Source organism: Tenrec ecaudatus, chromosome 1 (genome assembly GCF_050624435.1).
Source record: "Tenrec ecaudatus isolate mTenEca1 chromosome 1, mTenEca1.hap1, whole genome shotgun sequence".
NCBI classification, from domain to species: domain Eukaryota; kingdom Metazoa; phylum Chordata; class Mammalia; order Afrosoricida; family Tenrecidae; genus Tenrec; species Tenrec ecaudatus.
In genome coordinates this window covers 205,622,513-205,636,676 of record NC_134530.1, presented here as the reverse complement: position 1 = coordinate 205,636,676, position 14,164 = coordinate 205,622,513, and the positions used below count along the sequence as shown (strand labels likewise).

Genomic DNA, 14,164 nt, shown 5'->3' with positions numbered 1-14,164 from the left:
TTGTAATTCTGTTTTTTTAAATCACAGTATGAAGTTTTAGAAGCAGGGGTTGTCCTACTTGAGAATGATCTATCTATCTATATATATATCTATATATCTATATATCATCTATCTAATTTTATGTACTTAGATTCCCAGGCATTCATCAGGAGTTTATATATGTATGTATAGTATATATGTATAATGTGTGTGTATATATTCTGTATAGAATTCTATATCTATGTATTCCATATATAGATTCCAAAATAGGACAAATCTCAGAATCTAATACTTCAATTGTGGTTAATAACAAAACAAAGTATAGCAACACAAACTTCTATGTAAACCCATGTATGTGTGCATCTAACTTCACATGTATGTGTGTGCATGCAATAAAGAGGGGCTGGCTGAAATCACAACACTCTTCCAGTAAAAATTTGATTTTCCGGCTCACTACTTGTGTTGAGTAGTGGGAGAAAGGAATGGGTAGTTGATGCTGAACTAGATTTGTGTCCGAGGAAAGCAAAGAGGGCATTGTTAAGAAGCATTGGGAATGACAACATGAAGAGCCCCTTGAGAGGACTCCATGGTGTTCACCTCTCTACATGAAAATCAACATTCAGAAAAGTGAAGCAAAGAATATCTGAGTTTGGATGTAAAATAAATGAAATTAAGTGTTTTCTAGCAGGAAGTAAAGCTGATTTAGCTGCTTATTTTGCTCTGAAACCTACATTTGTCAAGTAGATTATAAGTAGATTTTTTAATTTAAAAATTGATGAGCCATAAACATAATTTCAAATTCTTGACAAAAATGTAGTTAAGAGGTATAACCAACACTATAGCAATATTGCAAACAAGTATGTGGGAAGTGAAGGATTCGTAGTGGAGTCGTGGCTTACGTGTCGCATCTGTTTTAACCCTGGGGTGTTAACTGGAAAGTTGGCAGAGAAGCCTCCAGCTGCTCGGTGGAAAAAGACGAAGTTAACGGCCCCTCTAAAAACGCATATCCTGTCAACCATGTATAAGGTTTCCACGTGTTGGAAACAACTCTTTTCCATTGGAATTTGTTTGGTTCTGCTTTGAAATTAACGCTTGTTTGTTCACATGTGCTCTGCATGTGGCATGTCAAACAAGGTACCTCTAAGTAGAAGTGCAGCAGAGGTTCTGCACGTCACCTAACACAACTGCGTACTGATCCTTGTTCGTGCGTTGGAGGCAGGGATGAAGGGCCATGGGGAGAGGAAGAAATCCCCAGAAACTGAGAACGTGAATAAGTCTTAAGACAAACACATTGTTTTCAAATAAGACAATTCTTAGTGTTTTATTTCAGTAAACTTAATAAGACACAGGGTATTTATTTGATAAATGATTTAATATTATGAATGCTGGGTCATTGTGCAAAATTTAGTAATATTCTTAATAAAACTATTTTCATTTCCATGTATCAACTTATTGGAACATAATTCCTCAGTGTTTGCAGATATGCAAACAAAAAATAGGAAAATAATCCATGCTTTCCCAAGTGTCCTAACAAAAAAGAGAGGTAGAAACTAATTAGAGATTAAAAAAGCAAGATATTCAAAAAACCCATATGTTTTCAATAAACAGATTACTTTTGTCTTTAAAAGTAATTTGTCAATGTACATAATAAAAATTTAATTATTTAGGTGGTTTATTCGCAAAATACTAATATTTAAATTCAAATATAATTTACTTTTAAGCTTTATATAAATTTCATTTCCTTAGAGTTTATATTATTTATATCCTTAAATTTATATACATTAGGAGAAATACTAAAGGATTTTCCAAAGTTCATGGAAATACGAAGTAAAAATATTGAAACTTTTTAATGAAATTTTTGAAGCATCTTATATATAAATATGTCAATTTATTTATTTTTGCACATACTATCTATGATGAAGGAAAGGTATGAATAAAATATGTTTTATTTTAAAAACTATAAAATATGTAAGGGGAGTAGAATGAAAGTCTGGCTTTAAGGAGGACATACATACGCATAACCTAAGACCCACTGCAGTCAGTCCATAGCAATCCTAAAGGACAGGGCAGAACTGCCGGGGTTTTCAAAGCTGCTAGAGCAGACAGCTTCATCAGCTTGGGTCCTTGTGGCTCCGGTGTGTTTGAAACAAGTCCCAGTGATCGGCAGCCAAAATCTAACCCATTAAGGAAGCAAGACTTCTTTTATTCTCATACACACATAGAATGTTAAAGAAGAACTTTAGTTCTTTATGCACGACTTTTAGAAGATTAAATTACATGCCTAATCACTTTATAATCTATTTAGCACCTACAAATGTGATTCAATACTTTTATTTAAATAAACATTTTTTAAATTAACATTAATATATCAGTTTTCTACATTAAGTATATTTTTATATAGTGGGGAAAAATTAGTTGACAACCATGTGGTATTCAGAGGAGTGCTTAGTTTCCCCAACAAATTATTTTAGAAATTAAACCTACACTGCACCTAGAATTCACTAAAAATAAAATGAGCACATTAAAAGGTCATAAAAATAGGTGTTGGTAAGCAAAATAGCTGTGAAGTGGTCTAGTCAGTCACTTAAGTATTACAATTGAATATTGTTTTCTTGCTACAACCTTTTTTGCATTTCATTAAAATTGCTCAATAATTTTCTGGATGTTTCTCATCAATTTCATAAATTCATTATTCTTATTCTGAAGTCCTTATGAAATGCATTTTCAACTTTTCCCTCTTTACTTATATCTTTACATCCTGTTGTCTTTTCATTTTCCAGTGTTAATATTTTTTAACACTTCAATTTACTAATTATCACTCTATCTGAGTCTAGTCTACTAGTTAGTGGGGAAGTGAAATTTAAAGACACATAATGAAAAATGTTCATGAATTCTCTGAAGCAACCGAAAATATGTCAACATGTATTAACAATTTGTTTTTTATATTTGTAGATTATCCATTTTGAAGTTTTAAAAAAATTTTCCAGTTCAATGCAATGTTTCGCTTAATTTTTTTATCATATCTTTGAAATTAATGTATGCTAACAGTTTGATAACCTCTGTATCTTAATAAAGGAGCCCTAGTGGGTTATGTGCTGGCATGCTAACCAAAAATGTAGCAATCCAAACCAACAAGCCAATTAAGCACAGAGAACTTTGATTGAAAAAAAGATAAGGCTGCCTAGTCCTGTCAAGATTTACAGTACTGGAATCCCAATGGGGTAGTTCTATTCTGTCCTATAAGGTCACTACGAGTCAATTCAAAGGCAGTGGTTATATCTGAACAACCAGTGGCTGAATTATTATGTATTTTATTAGTTTTTTATATGCTCAGTTTGTTTAATGAATTCTAGGTGCAGTGTGGGATAATTTAATTCATGATGATGTTATCTTTCCTCACTGCCTGTTTTCCTTTGGCTGTATTAGGAAGTGAGGGTATTTTGAAAAAAATTGTGAAATCAGCTTTCAGAACTTGTGAAGGCAAAGTGTAGTTAGTTGTTTTAGTTGTTGCGGGCTTATTGTATTTATTTTCTTGTTTGTTTGTATTTTCCTCCTTGCATATCTACACCATAGCTTGTTAGAAACTTCAACACTTCCTGTTTATCTGGAAAAATCCTGAAGGAAAAAATTAGGTCCACTGTTTGTTGCAGCCTCTAATAATTTCCTTCTTGCAAATATGTCTTTAATTCTAACCACCTTATTGACATTCAGCTCAAATTCTGTGGGTCAGCATAGCCAGCTCCCTGAATGAGCTGACCAGAGACACCTCACTCCAGTAAGCTTCAGTCCAAAGGCAGTTAGCTCCACTTCTGTGAGTCAGTAAGCCCAACTCCCCTGATCCATCGCACCCTGCTCTGCAAGCCAGCCACCTGAACAAATAAACACATTGAGATGCACCTGCTTCATGGGTGGGGCAGTCCATCACTCAGTTCCATGCTCTGGCTCCTGGTTCTCCTGATGCTCCTCTGATGTTAAAGCTGTCTTCTGTATCCAGGAAGCTCATTGGACAGGTATCTCCAACCCAGATGATATGCTCCACTACTGGCTATGGCTGGTAATGAGATAAATCCTGCTCCTCAGAGGAATCCTTTTATACACAGCAGGATGGTATTCCAGGGAATCCTGTTCACAATGACTCACAGGTGAATCCCATCAAGACTTGATTGAGAAGATTGAGGAATTCGGATCTATCTTTGGTCCATGTGTTAAACCTGAGCTAGCATTCTAGCTTCAGAAAGGTTTTGGCTTGATAGTTACCAAAATCATTTCATGCAGATCCTCCAGCGCAAAGAGCTAATCTTTCCATCAGTCCTTTTAGCAAGATCAAAGCTAATGAAGATAAGTCTTTGAAATGAATTGTATTGACTGATAAGTCTTGAATGTACAAACTTGACAGAGACAGCAATGTCCAATTCAAAACAGTGGCTTCCAAAGGGATAGCTGCTTGATCAGTTATACTCAAAGCAGGAAGACCAGCTCAGTGTTTTGTTTTGTCTTTTAGGATTTCAAAGGTGTAACCTTGATATGTTTTCTTGACCACACAGGATGATCATTGGGGCTAATTATAAAGAAATTTTAAGAAAGTTGAAAACACCAGTTGCTAGAAAAAGATCAGGAAGGTTGCACTGCAGGAGTCTTCCTGCCATGATAACGAGCTTGCTCCTGCTGGTCAAGTGGCAGGGTAGGGCATATGAGAATGTCATTGGGAAAACTTACCTTTTCTCCCCTAGATCCCTGATTATGCCCCTTCATAGTCCTTTTTGTTTTTAAAACTCCAAGAAACCCAAACTGCCACTTTAAAATGATGTTAATCAAAGAGTATAAAATTCTGTGGGGTGATTTAGTGATAGGAAAATACCGCCATCATAAAGATGTAGACCTAGTAGGAAGATAGTAGAGAAACAATAGTTTCTCATTGGTTTTGTTTGTTTAATAAAGATTTCTATGATTTTGTCTTAATACTCATGCATACATTAAAGCCATCATTTTTTAATTTTGGTAACTTATTTTCATATAATTAACAAATATAGGACATCCAATCACATTACTCCAATGTTTTCATCACTGTGAGGTTAACTGAGAAGTAACAGTAATGACTCAGGATGCCATTCTTCCATCAGGACAGTTCTTGTGTGAGTCCACAGACAGACCTCTGCTGCGTTCTGGTTTCTGCCTTGCTTTGGCAAGTGTTACAGCTCTTTAGTTTGCAAACAAGTGCAGAAATGTGTCCCTCCACTTGGAACCCTGGAGGTACTTGCCGTCTAGCCCAGGGACAGGGGACTCGGTGCAGGTCCTGTGTCTCTGCTGCCTGTGTTGCTGCTGTGCGTGCCATGCCGTCTTTGCCACAGCCGCCTCCTGTGTGACCATGCTTTCATGTGGCAGCTCTCCAGTGTTACAGCTCTCAGACTCTGGATGCAGGCGGCTTCATCACAGGGACCCAAGGGCATTCTCTGTGCGGTCTCTCTTTTTTGTGATGGCCATGAGGTCCTCCCTCCTGAGACCTGTGAGTTTGGCTGTTTTCTAAAACCTTGTTCAAACTCACTGCCCTCAAGCTAATTGTTGCCCAGGATGACCCTACAGGACAAGGTAGAATTTCCTTTGTGCGTTTCTAAGACTCTAGCTCTTTACAGGAGTAGAAAGCTTGTCTTTCTACTCAGAGAAGCTGGTGGTTTCGAACTGCTGAATTTGTGTTTAAGTTTCCAACATGTAAACACTACAACACTAGGGCTCATGTATCTTATTTGTAAAATTATTTCTTTTCTAACCATCTCAACAATTGCATGCATTTAGCCTACACACCTAGAAACAATACTACTAGTCACTAGTTTTCCAACATATCCAACACTTTATTTGTGTGTAATTTTATTAATCTATGATTTTTGTATGAACAGTTTTTTAAGTTGAAAATTTTCTCTGTGTCAAACAGTGTTCAATGCTCTATTTTTCATCTCAGCTCAGCCATATACTTTGAGAATTTTGCATACCGTGCAAGTTATTAAGTATAGTTAACAATATTACTTCTTTAATTTCAAACACACACACACACACACACACACACACACACACACACACACACACACACACACACAGCCCTGCCTGTGTAGTGGTTAAGCATTGGGCTGCAATCTGCCTGGTCGGCAGTTCAAAACCACCAACAGTTCCTCAAGAGAAAGACTGGACCTTCTACTCCTATGAACAGTTACAAACAGTCACTGAAATCCAGAGTGGGTCACTATAAGTCAGCACTGATGCCCTGGCAGTTTGATTTGGGTTTGTTGGGTTTTTTTGTGGGGGGGAGGCTATGTATACATCGTGCAAGTACCGTAAGAACAAGAAATACGCTTTTGTTTACTTTATATCTTGCATAATAAGTAGTTATTCTCTGTCAAATGAAAGATTTGATAAATATTTATATTTTACTTGAAATGAAATATTAATAAAACTCCATCTATGCTGGCTAACAATATTTTGGGGACTTTTGGGGGAAAGAATGGGATATATAGTTTAATTTGTAAGATTCTTGCAAAGAAACTTGTATACCTTCCTAAATATTTTTTTTCTTTAGCTGATTTCACAAATAATAATTGAAAAGTTTAATTTTTATTTGGGAAAATACGTTGTCAAAAATTTGAAAATTGAATTTACTTTAAGTGGAATTTTCAGGGTGAGCAGTGTGACTCTGTCATCAAATTGACTTGATGTGTGTGAGAAAATCAAGCTTTTTGCTCCCATAAAGATTACAGCCTGGGAATCCACAAGGAGCAACCTGGGGTGTGACCCAGATGTTCGCTATGATTCAAAACTGAGTCCGTAGGAGCCACTTCTTTCCCTTTTATTTTTTGGACATACTTTGAAATGCTGAAATGCAAACTCTCCAAATATCATTTTAATACTGTATTTTCTTTTCATTTTAATAGTCATCTTAAGACATAGTAACTTTATATAATGCATATAGTCCATAGAGTCAGCATATACTTAAAAATAGATTTGCAATTGTTTTCAAACTTAGATGGTTTTCTAATGATAATTTAAAAATATGCACATGTTCATGTTTAAATATTATTAAAATTAACCATTTTATTATGGTTAATAAGTATGTAACGTTTTTTCTTGAAAGATAAACTAATTGCTCCCTTTCTTTGCTCTCTAAGGGCTTCAGGTACTCCTTCCAGACTATCTACAGGAGCGTTTTGTACAAGCAGCTTTAAGCTACATTGCTTGCAACTCTGAAGGAGAGTTTATCTGCAAGGACAATGACTGCTGGTGTCACTGTGGGCCCCGGTTTCCAGAGTGCAACTGCCCCTCCATGGATATTCAAGCCATGGAAGAAAATCTTCTTCGAATAACGGAAACTTGGAAAGCTTATAACAGTGACTTTGAAGATTCAGGTAAGACATTTAAGTTTTGACTTGTATTGGAAAAACTGTTTTACCTTTGTGGGGAAACAAATAAGCAATGTTTTCCAATGCATCATTTACATTTTAAATCAGCCTTCACATTTTTTTATTACTGGTTATTCAGCACTTTCCTCTGTGCATATATGCTGCATTGTGTATTTTGGGGTGCTTAAGGCATTAGAATATGGGCCACTTTTGAGCATTTATATTAGTCATTTATATAAAAGAAAAAAGATTGTGCTTTTTCAATACAAGCACCGTTTAAGACCATCTGAGACCTCTGAAATATTCTGGATTTTTCTAACGGTCCTTGAGTGTCACTTGTGAGAGAAAATGCAGAAAGATATTTTTGCCTGTGTTATTTACAATGAGTAGTGTCAAGATTGTTAATCACAACTGATTTTATAATCACATTAGATATATTTCAATCTAACACTGCTCAGTGGTTTTTGCTGTTGGGTATTTCTGAATTGGTATGACCACTGCTGTGTTATCAGTAGTGTTTCTGATTAATTACAAAAACCGTAAGAGACTGAATTTGATAAAACTTTGAACTTAAGATAAAAATATGACAGGCATATACATGTATACATGTTGATATTTATATATGTGCATTCATGTGTACATGTAAAATCAGACTCATCATCAAAGAATAATAAAAGTCTCTAGATTGGATAGAATTTACTCATGTAATCTTGAATCAAAAGGGTTATATATGTCTAATTTTCACATCGGTAAAAGATTTTAGCTACAAAGAAATCATAGTATGATTCTTCTAGGGACTAACTTACCTAAACACATTTAAAAATGGACATAGTATATGGTACTATATGCTTTTTCATAAGTTACCATTTATATTTTAATAAATCATCATAATTTTGATGGGTAGAATCACCAAATTATAGGCTAAAAGTAAATAAACGTAAATAATTGAATTTAATAAGAGATAATAGATTTAGAGTTTGTTAAGATATATTTTGATCAAAATACCCAGAACAAATCTATTGACATTAAGTTGATCCAAATGATAGCAATTTTATAGACTGAGTAGAACGCATATGGTTTCAAATGCTTCCACATCTTTATCCTTTCTTGGCTTGGTGAATCCAAACCATACATTTAAATTAGCAGCCAATGCTTTGATTGCTGTTCAATCAAGGATCCTTCAATGATAGTAAATAATAGATTTCAATTTTAGTAATTTATATATATATATATATATATATATATATATATATATATATCACTAAATTTATATATATCTAAATTGGGAAAGCATGTCTAGGATCAGAAGCTCTATCACTTTGACATTGTTAGAAAATCTCATGAAATTTTATTCATAGGCTCTTCTGTTAGATATTTCACAATTTAATTATCAGAAATTATGTATTAACTGTTAATATTAAATCATCTGATATGTGCTGTTCATAAAGAATCATCTGCTATTTAAAAATATGATGGTATGTTGTATTTTAGACAAATATCAAAATTTTGTAATTTTCTCAGCCTCAACTTAAACAAGCCAATATCACAATGTATGATTAATTGGTTCTATCAATGAATCCTAATTCCAAATTTGGGGAACCTTCTTAAATAGGTTGTTGTTTTATTTTTGCAAGAAAAATATCAACTGAAAGAACATCTGGGATTTTGTTGCCAGGAAGGATGAATTAAGTAGCAGAAACATGTGATTAACAGTTACAAGGATATATGTTCATTGTGACTATATATTCATTGTGAACACACACACACACACACACACACACGTGCTGTTGCTGTTAGGTGCCATCCAGTAGGCTCCAGCCCATAGTGGCCTTATACGCAGCAGGAGTGAGCACTGCATGCCCCTGCGCCATCCTCACAGTTGTTTCTAGGCCTGGCACCACTGATGCAGCCACTGTGTCAGTCCATCTCACAGAGGTCCTTCTTCTTTTCAGCCAGCCTCCATTTTACCAAACATGATGTCCTTTCCAAGAACTGGTCTCTCCTGGCAATATATTAAAAAAATTGTAAGATGAAGTCTTGCCATCCTTGCCTCAAAGGTGCACTCTGGCCTTATTTCTTCCAATATTTATCAGTTGATCCTTTTAGCAGTTCATGGACTTTCAATATTCTTCTCTAGCACCGAAATTGCAATGCCTCAATTCTTCTATGGTAGTCTTTAATCAATGTCCAACTTTCACATGCAAACGATGCAATGGAGAATACCATGGTTTGGATCAGGTGCACTTTCTTCCTCAAAGTGAAAATCTTTGGTCTTCAATACTCTAAAGAGGTCTTCTGCAGCAGATTTATCTAGCACAAAGTGTCTTTTGATCTCTTGACTGCTGCTGCTTCCATAAACATTGATTGTGTATTCAAGGAAGTCAAAAGTCTTGACAACTTCAAAATTTTCTCCATTTATTATGATGTTACCTATTGGTCCAGTTGTGAGGATTTTGATATCCTTTTATTGAATTGTAATCCATACTGACGGCTTGATATTCATCAGCAAGTGTGAGATAAAGTTTATTGTGCCACCAGGCCAATAAACACATGTGAGCTTAATTGAAGGACTGAGAGATAATGGCTCCATGAGCTTCACCTTTCTAGTTCTCGGGTCTCTTGCTTTCTGATGGTCAGACCACAGTGCAGCTGCTTTAGCCATTTCCCTCTTCAGCTGGCAAGGCTCACCTCCTGCAAGACACCCCCAAGGAGAAGCTGCATGGACCAACCTCTATGCAGCCCTGGGTGCTGGAGCAACCATGTGGAGACCCCTGCCAGTGCTGAGATGCTTACACACATTACTGATTCGACTTTCCTCCTGCAGTTGGCATCATCGTGTGTGTTTTGTGAGATGGAGGAGAACTTTGTGGATTGGTGTCAGACATATGGGCTAATGTTGGACATGTGGGCTTGGGAAGCACTGGGTTTGGATGTTTTCTTGATGTGCACTTACACTTTATATAAAAATCTCTCTTATACATGTGAGTTTCTGTGGATTTGTTTCTCTAAAGTACCCAGGCTGACACAAAGTGCTTTCAATTTCTCCTCACTTTCAGCAAGCAAAGTTGTGTCATCTGCACACTGCAGATGGTTAATAAGTCTTTCTCCAAACTTGGTGCCACACCTTTCTTCATATAATCCAGCTTCTCTGGTGATTTGCTCGGCATGCAGTTTGAACAAGTATGGTGAGAGGATCCAATCCTGACAAAAACCTTTCCTGATTTTAAACCATGCAGCATTTCTTTGCTCTGTTTGCACCACTGCCTCTTAATGCATGCACAAGTCCCAAACATGCACAATGAAGTGTTCTGGAATTCCCATTCTTCTCAAGGTTGTCCACTATTTGTTGTGGTGCTCACAGTCCAAAATGCCTTTGTATTGTCAATAAAACACAAGCGGACATCTTTCTGGTGTATGCTGCTTTTAGCTATATATGTATATAAGATACATATAACTGACATAGCACACAAATGTACACACAGAAATGTGTATGCATAGATGTGTATACATAATATATATGATTTTTAAAAGATACATAAAGCATGGAAGTAACAAAATGCAAATTGACAATAATTCTTGGTAGAAGATTCTGCTGGGGATTTGGGAAATTTGTAATTTTAGTGGCTTTTTGTTTTGTAGCACATTGACAAATCTCGGTTTGCTGGGCACTGTCATTTATCCAGTCAGAGTGTGGTTGGTAAAAAGAAAAATCGAGCCACATATTTAGTGGTTGGACCATCTGGCAATGTAGAAAATTTAAACTCAGTAAACCTAAGCAAGATTTTTCTAACACACCTAATTAACTGAATTCTAAGTTGTGCTATGCTAAAGATGTAGGTCAAAACATTTTGAAAGTGTAATGAAGTTTATCCCATATTTTCCATGCTTAGGAAATAAACATCCACCAGGGGGAGAGACTTTAAATGAAACAGGAACATGTGAAGAACCCTAGAGGGAATGAAGAATTAACATTATGTTTCCACAGCTGTTTTTCTGGGGGCAACCTATTAATTCAAGGCGGAGATAATGGCTGAGAATCTAGGATTGTTGCTAGGAGCCTTTGAGTCAGTCTTGAATCATAACGGCCCTATCTAAAACACAACAACACACAGCATTGTCTGGTCTGGAGGCATCCTCAGCATCTTTGAATGTTTGGGCAAGAGCGGTACTTGATCTGGCTGCAGATATCTCTCATTCATGCTGACCTTGCCAGTGCAGTTTCCTTCTGAAGGCACAGATCCCGACTAGTCAGCTGTCCCCTGAAGACACTGCTCCTCTGACATGTTGTCATTGCATTCAGGCTAACCCACAGTGACCTCTTGGGCAGAGGAGACTGTACATACTTAGAGCAGTAGAGAGATTTAAGTGTTGGAATGCTTCTCCTTGAGTTAGCAGTCCAAACACATAATGCATTGTAACATCTCTAGGACAGAAAAAGCAGAGTATGTTTTCATATTTACTGTAGATTGAAATGATTGCATTTGGAGGCTTAAAAGTTTTCCACAAGCATGGCCTGTCTCCTTTTTATTGTAGAACTGGCTTATGGCTGTCAGTTACCTTAATTCTCAGTATTTTGAATGAAGGGTAAAACACTAGCTTATTTTATTTATGTCAGACTGACAAAACAGACGCGCCATGTATACGTGTCCTTCTTAAAGGTTTCTGATAGGAGTTCCTAAATTTGATGTACAGTAGAGAGTAATGTGATAATTTTTATCTATATGCCAGAAATCTAAATCTACTTGGACTTGGAACAAAATAGGTGGAGATAGAATGATATTTTTGGCTGCATTCATGTGTTTAATTCAATTTAACTGTTGGTGTTTAAAAATAATAATAATAGCAAAACCCTGACTTATTAAAAATTTTTTTGAAACTAAGAAATTATTTTGTTCAAAAAGTCATTATTCCCTTGAATATAGGACATTCTTCCTTAACAATAAATAACACAAACAGTATCTAAATGCATACAGCAGCAATACTGAATGCAAAAGTGTCACCGCATACAAATGAAAAATAAGTTATTATAAATTCTATTAAGTAAGGATAACTTTTTGTCAATATATTTCTTTTCTGTGTTTTCTGTTTTCACAAAATATAAATTAATCAATGGATCACAGTAGGGTAGAATTACTAATTTTTATATTTACATTTGATTTATTTGTCCTATGATAGACAAGACTTGTGGAATACACCTGTTACAAAATGCACAAAAGAAATTAGTAAAGGAGAGTTTGAAATAATTTCAAAATAGAATCCATTTATGTTTTAATATTTTGCAGCCAGAAAAAAAAATACCTGCAGTTAAAATGCTATTTAAACGTATCTATCCTTCCCTAAAGTAGCCAAGTGGTGCGGTGATTATGTGTTGGGCTGAAGTCAACAGTCTGCTCCCACCACCACTCCGTGGGCAAAAGATGAGACTCTCCTCCCAGAGACAGAGATAGTCTCAAAACCCCACAGGGGTAGTTCTGTTCTGTCTACAGGCTCCTAAGGAATTAGATGCAACTCCTGGCAGTGAGTTTGCTTATTCCTTCCCAACTTTTATATTGTTAAATAAAAATGCATGCTCTTAACATAATACCATAATGGATTAACTGTAACACTGATTTAAGTGAAGGGGAAAAATATATTATAAATATGTAGCAAAAAAAAACCCCACTGCCACCCAATAAATTGCTATTCATAGCATGCATGCAAATGTCTCCAGGATTGTAGATCTTTATGATAGCACAGATCTATGTGTGGCCCACAACACCTGCAGGGCTCCACACAGGACAGTCTAAAAGCAGAAAAAGAAAACTCATGAACACTTTCATAATAGAAAACAGAAAACCCAACCCCACTGCTATAGAGTTGGTTCTGGCTTATAATAGGGCGGAGTGGAACTATGCCACAGGGCTTCTGAGCTTCAAATCAGTGAGGAAGTCGACCACCTCATCTTCCTGCCTTGGAGTGGCTGGTGTGTTTGAACTGCACCCTTTCAGTTAGGCTTAACCCACTCTTAACCCGCTGGGCTGCCGGATCCTCTCCCCAAGCAGCAGCACAATTAAAAAAAATTACAATACTTTGATACAAATAACCAATGTTGTTGCCAGTTAATGAGAACCTCAACAAATTGATGGATCAAATAATCTTATTTTATTAAAAAATATAAGCCCTTTCAGTTTTACGGATATAATTACATGATTACTACTAATGCCATTTTTTAATTAAGCAAAGATTTACCAAAATTACCAGAAATAACGTAGGAGCAGGAAATAATTGGTAATACATGTTTTATTTCCCCCACATACATTACTATGTTATTTTTAACTTTTCCTGGATGAATGAGATGCTTAATTATTTAAGTTATAACTATGAAATATGATTATATGCTTGCAATACCAGTTTTTAAGATATAAATAGAGATTTTGGCATATATAAAACTAAAATAATGTAGAAGATTTAAAATAAGACATTTTTATTTGAAAAAGTTATCACTTAATCGGATGCATTTTATAGCCTATCATCACTTATCATTATTAGGCTCATGTCTTGGTGAATGGAAGGATATTTACTTGGTGATCTAAGAATTGCAGCTGGAGGCTCTTTGAGAACAAGAATTCTTGAAATAATACTTTTAGAAAATATTCTCCATTTGATCATTCATCTGAAAATCGATACATTTCACAAACTGTTAAGTTACAATGCTTGAGTGTAATAGTATTATAAAGGACATAGATGTATTTGATTTACAATTGTGATGAAGTGAAATTGCTTTAACACATCTATTCTATCCATAGCATTTGTAACCCCTACTC

The 14,164-nt window shown here is 35.7% G+C and overlaps 1 protein-coding gene across 2 annotated transcripts in view; it reads left to right on the top strand.

Moving 5' to 3' along the window:
* The window catches only part of BRINP3 (BMP/retinoic acid inducible neural specific 3), a 493,055-nt gene that overhangs the window by 295,520 nt on the left and 183,371 nt on the right, over positions 1–14,164 (top strand). For both annotated transcript variants that reach the window (XM_075540509.1, XM_075540510.1), the window contains one exon: positions 7,131–7,367. In XM_075540509.1, coding sequence (XP_075396624.1) covers positions 7,131–7,367 — 237 coding nt within the window. The remainder of the gene's footprint in view (positions 1–7,130; positions 7,368–14,164) is intronic.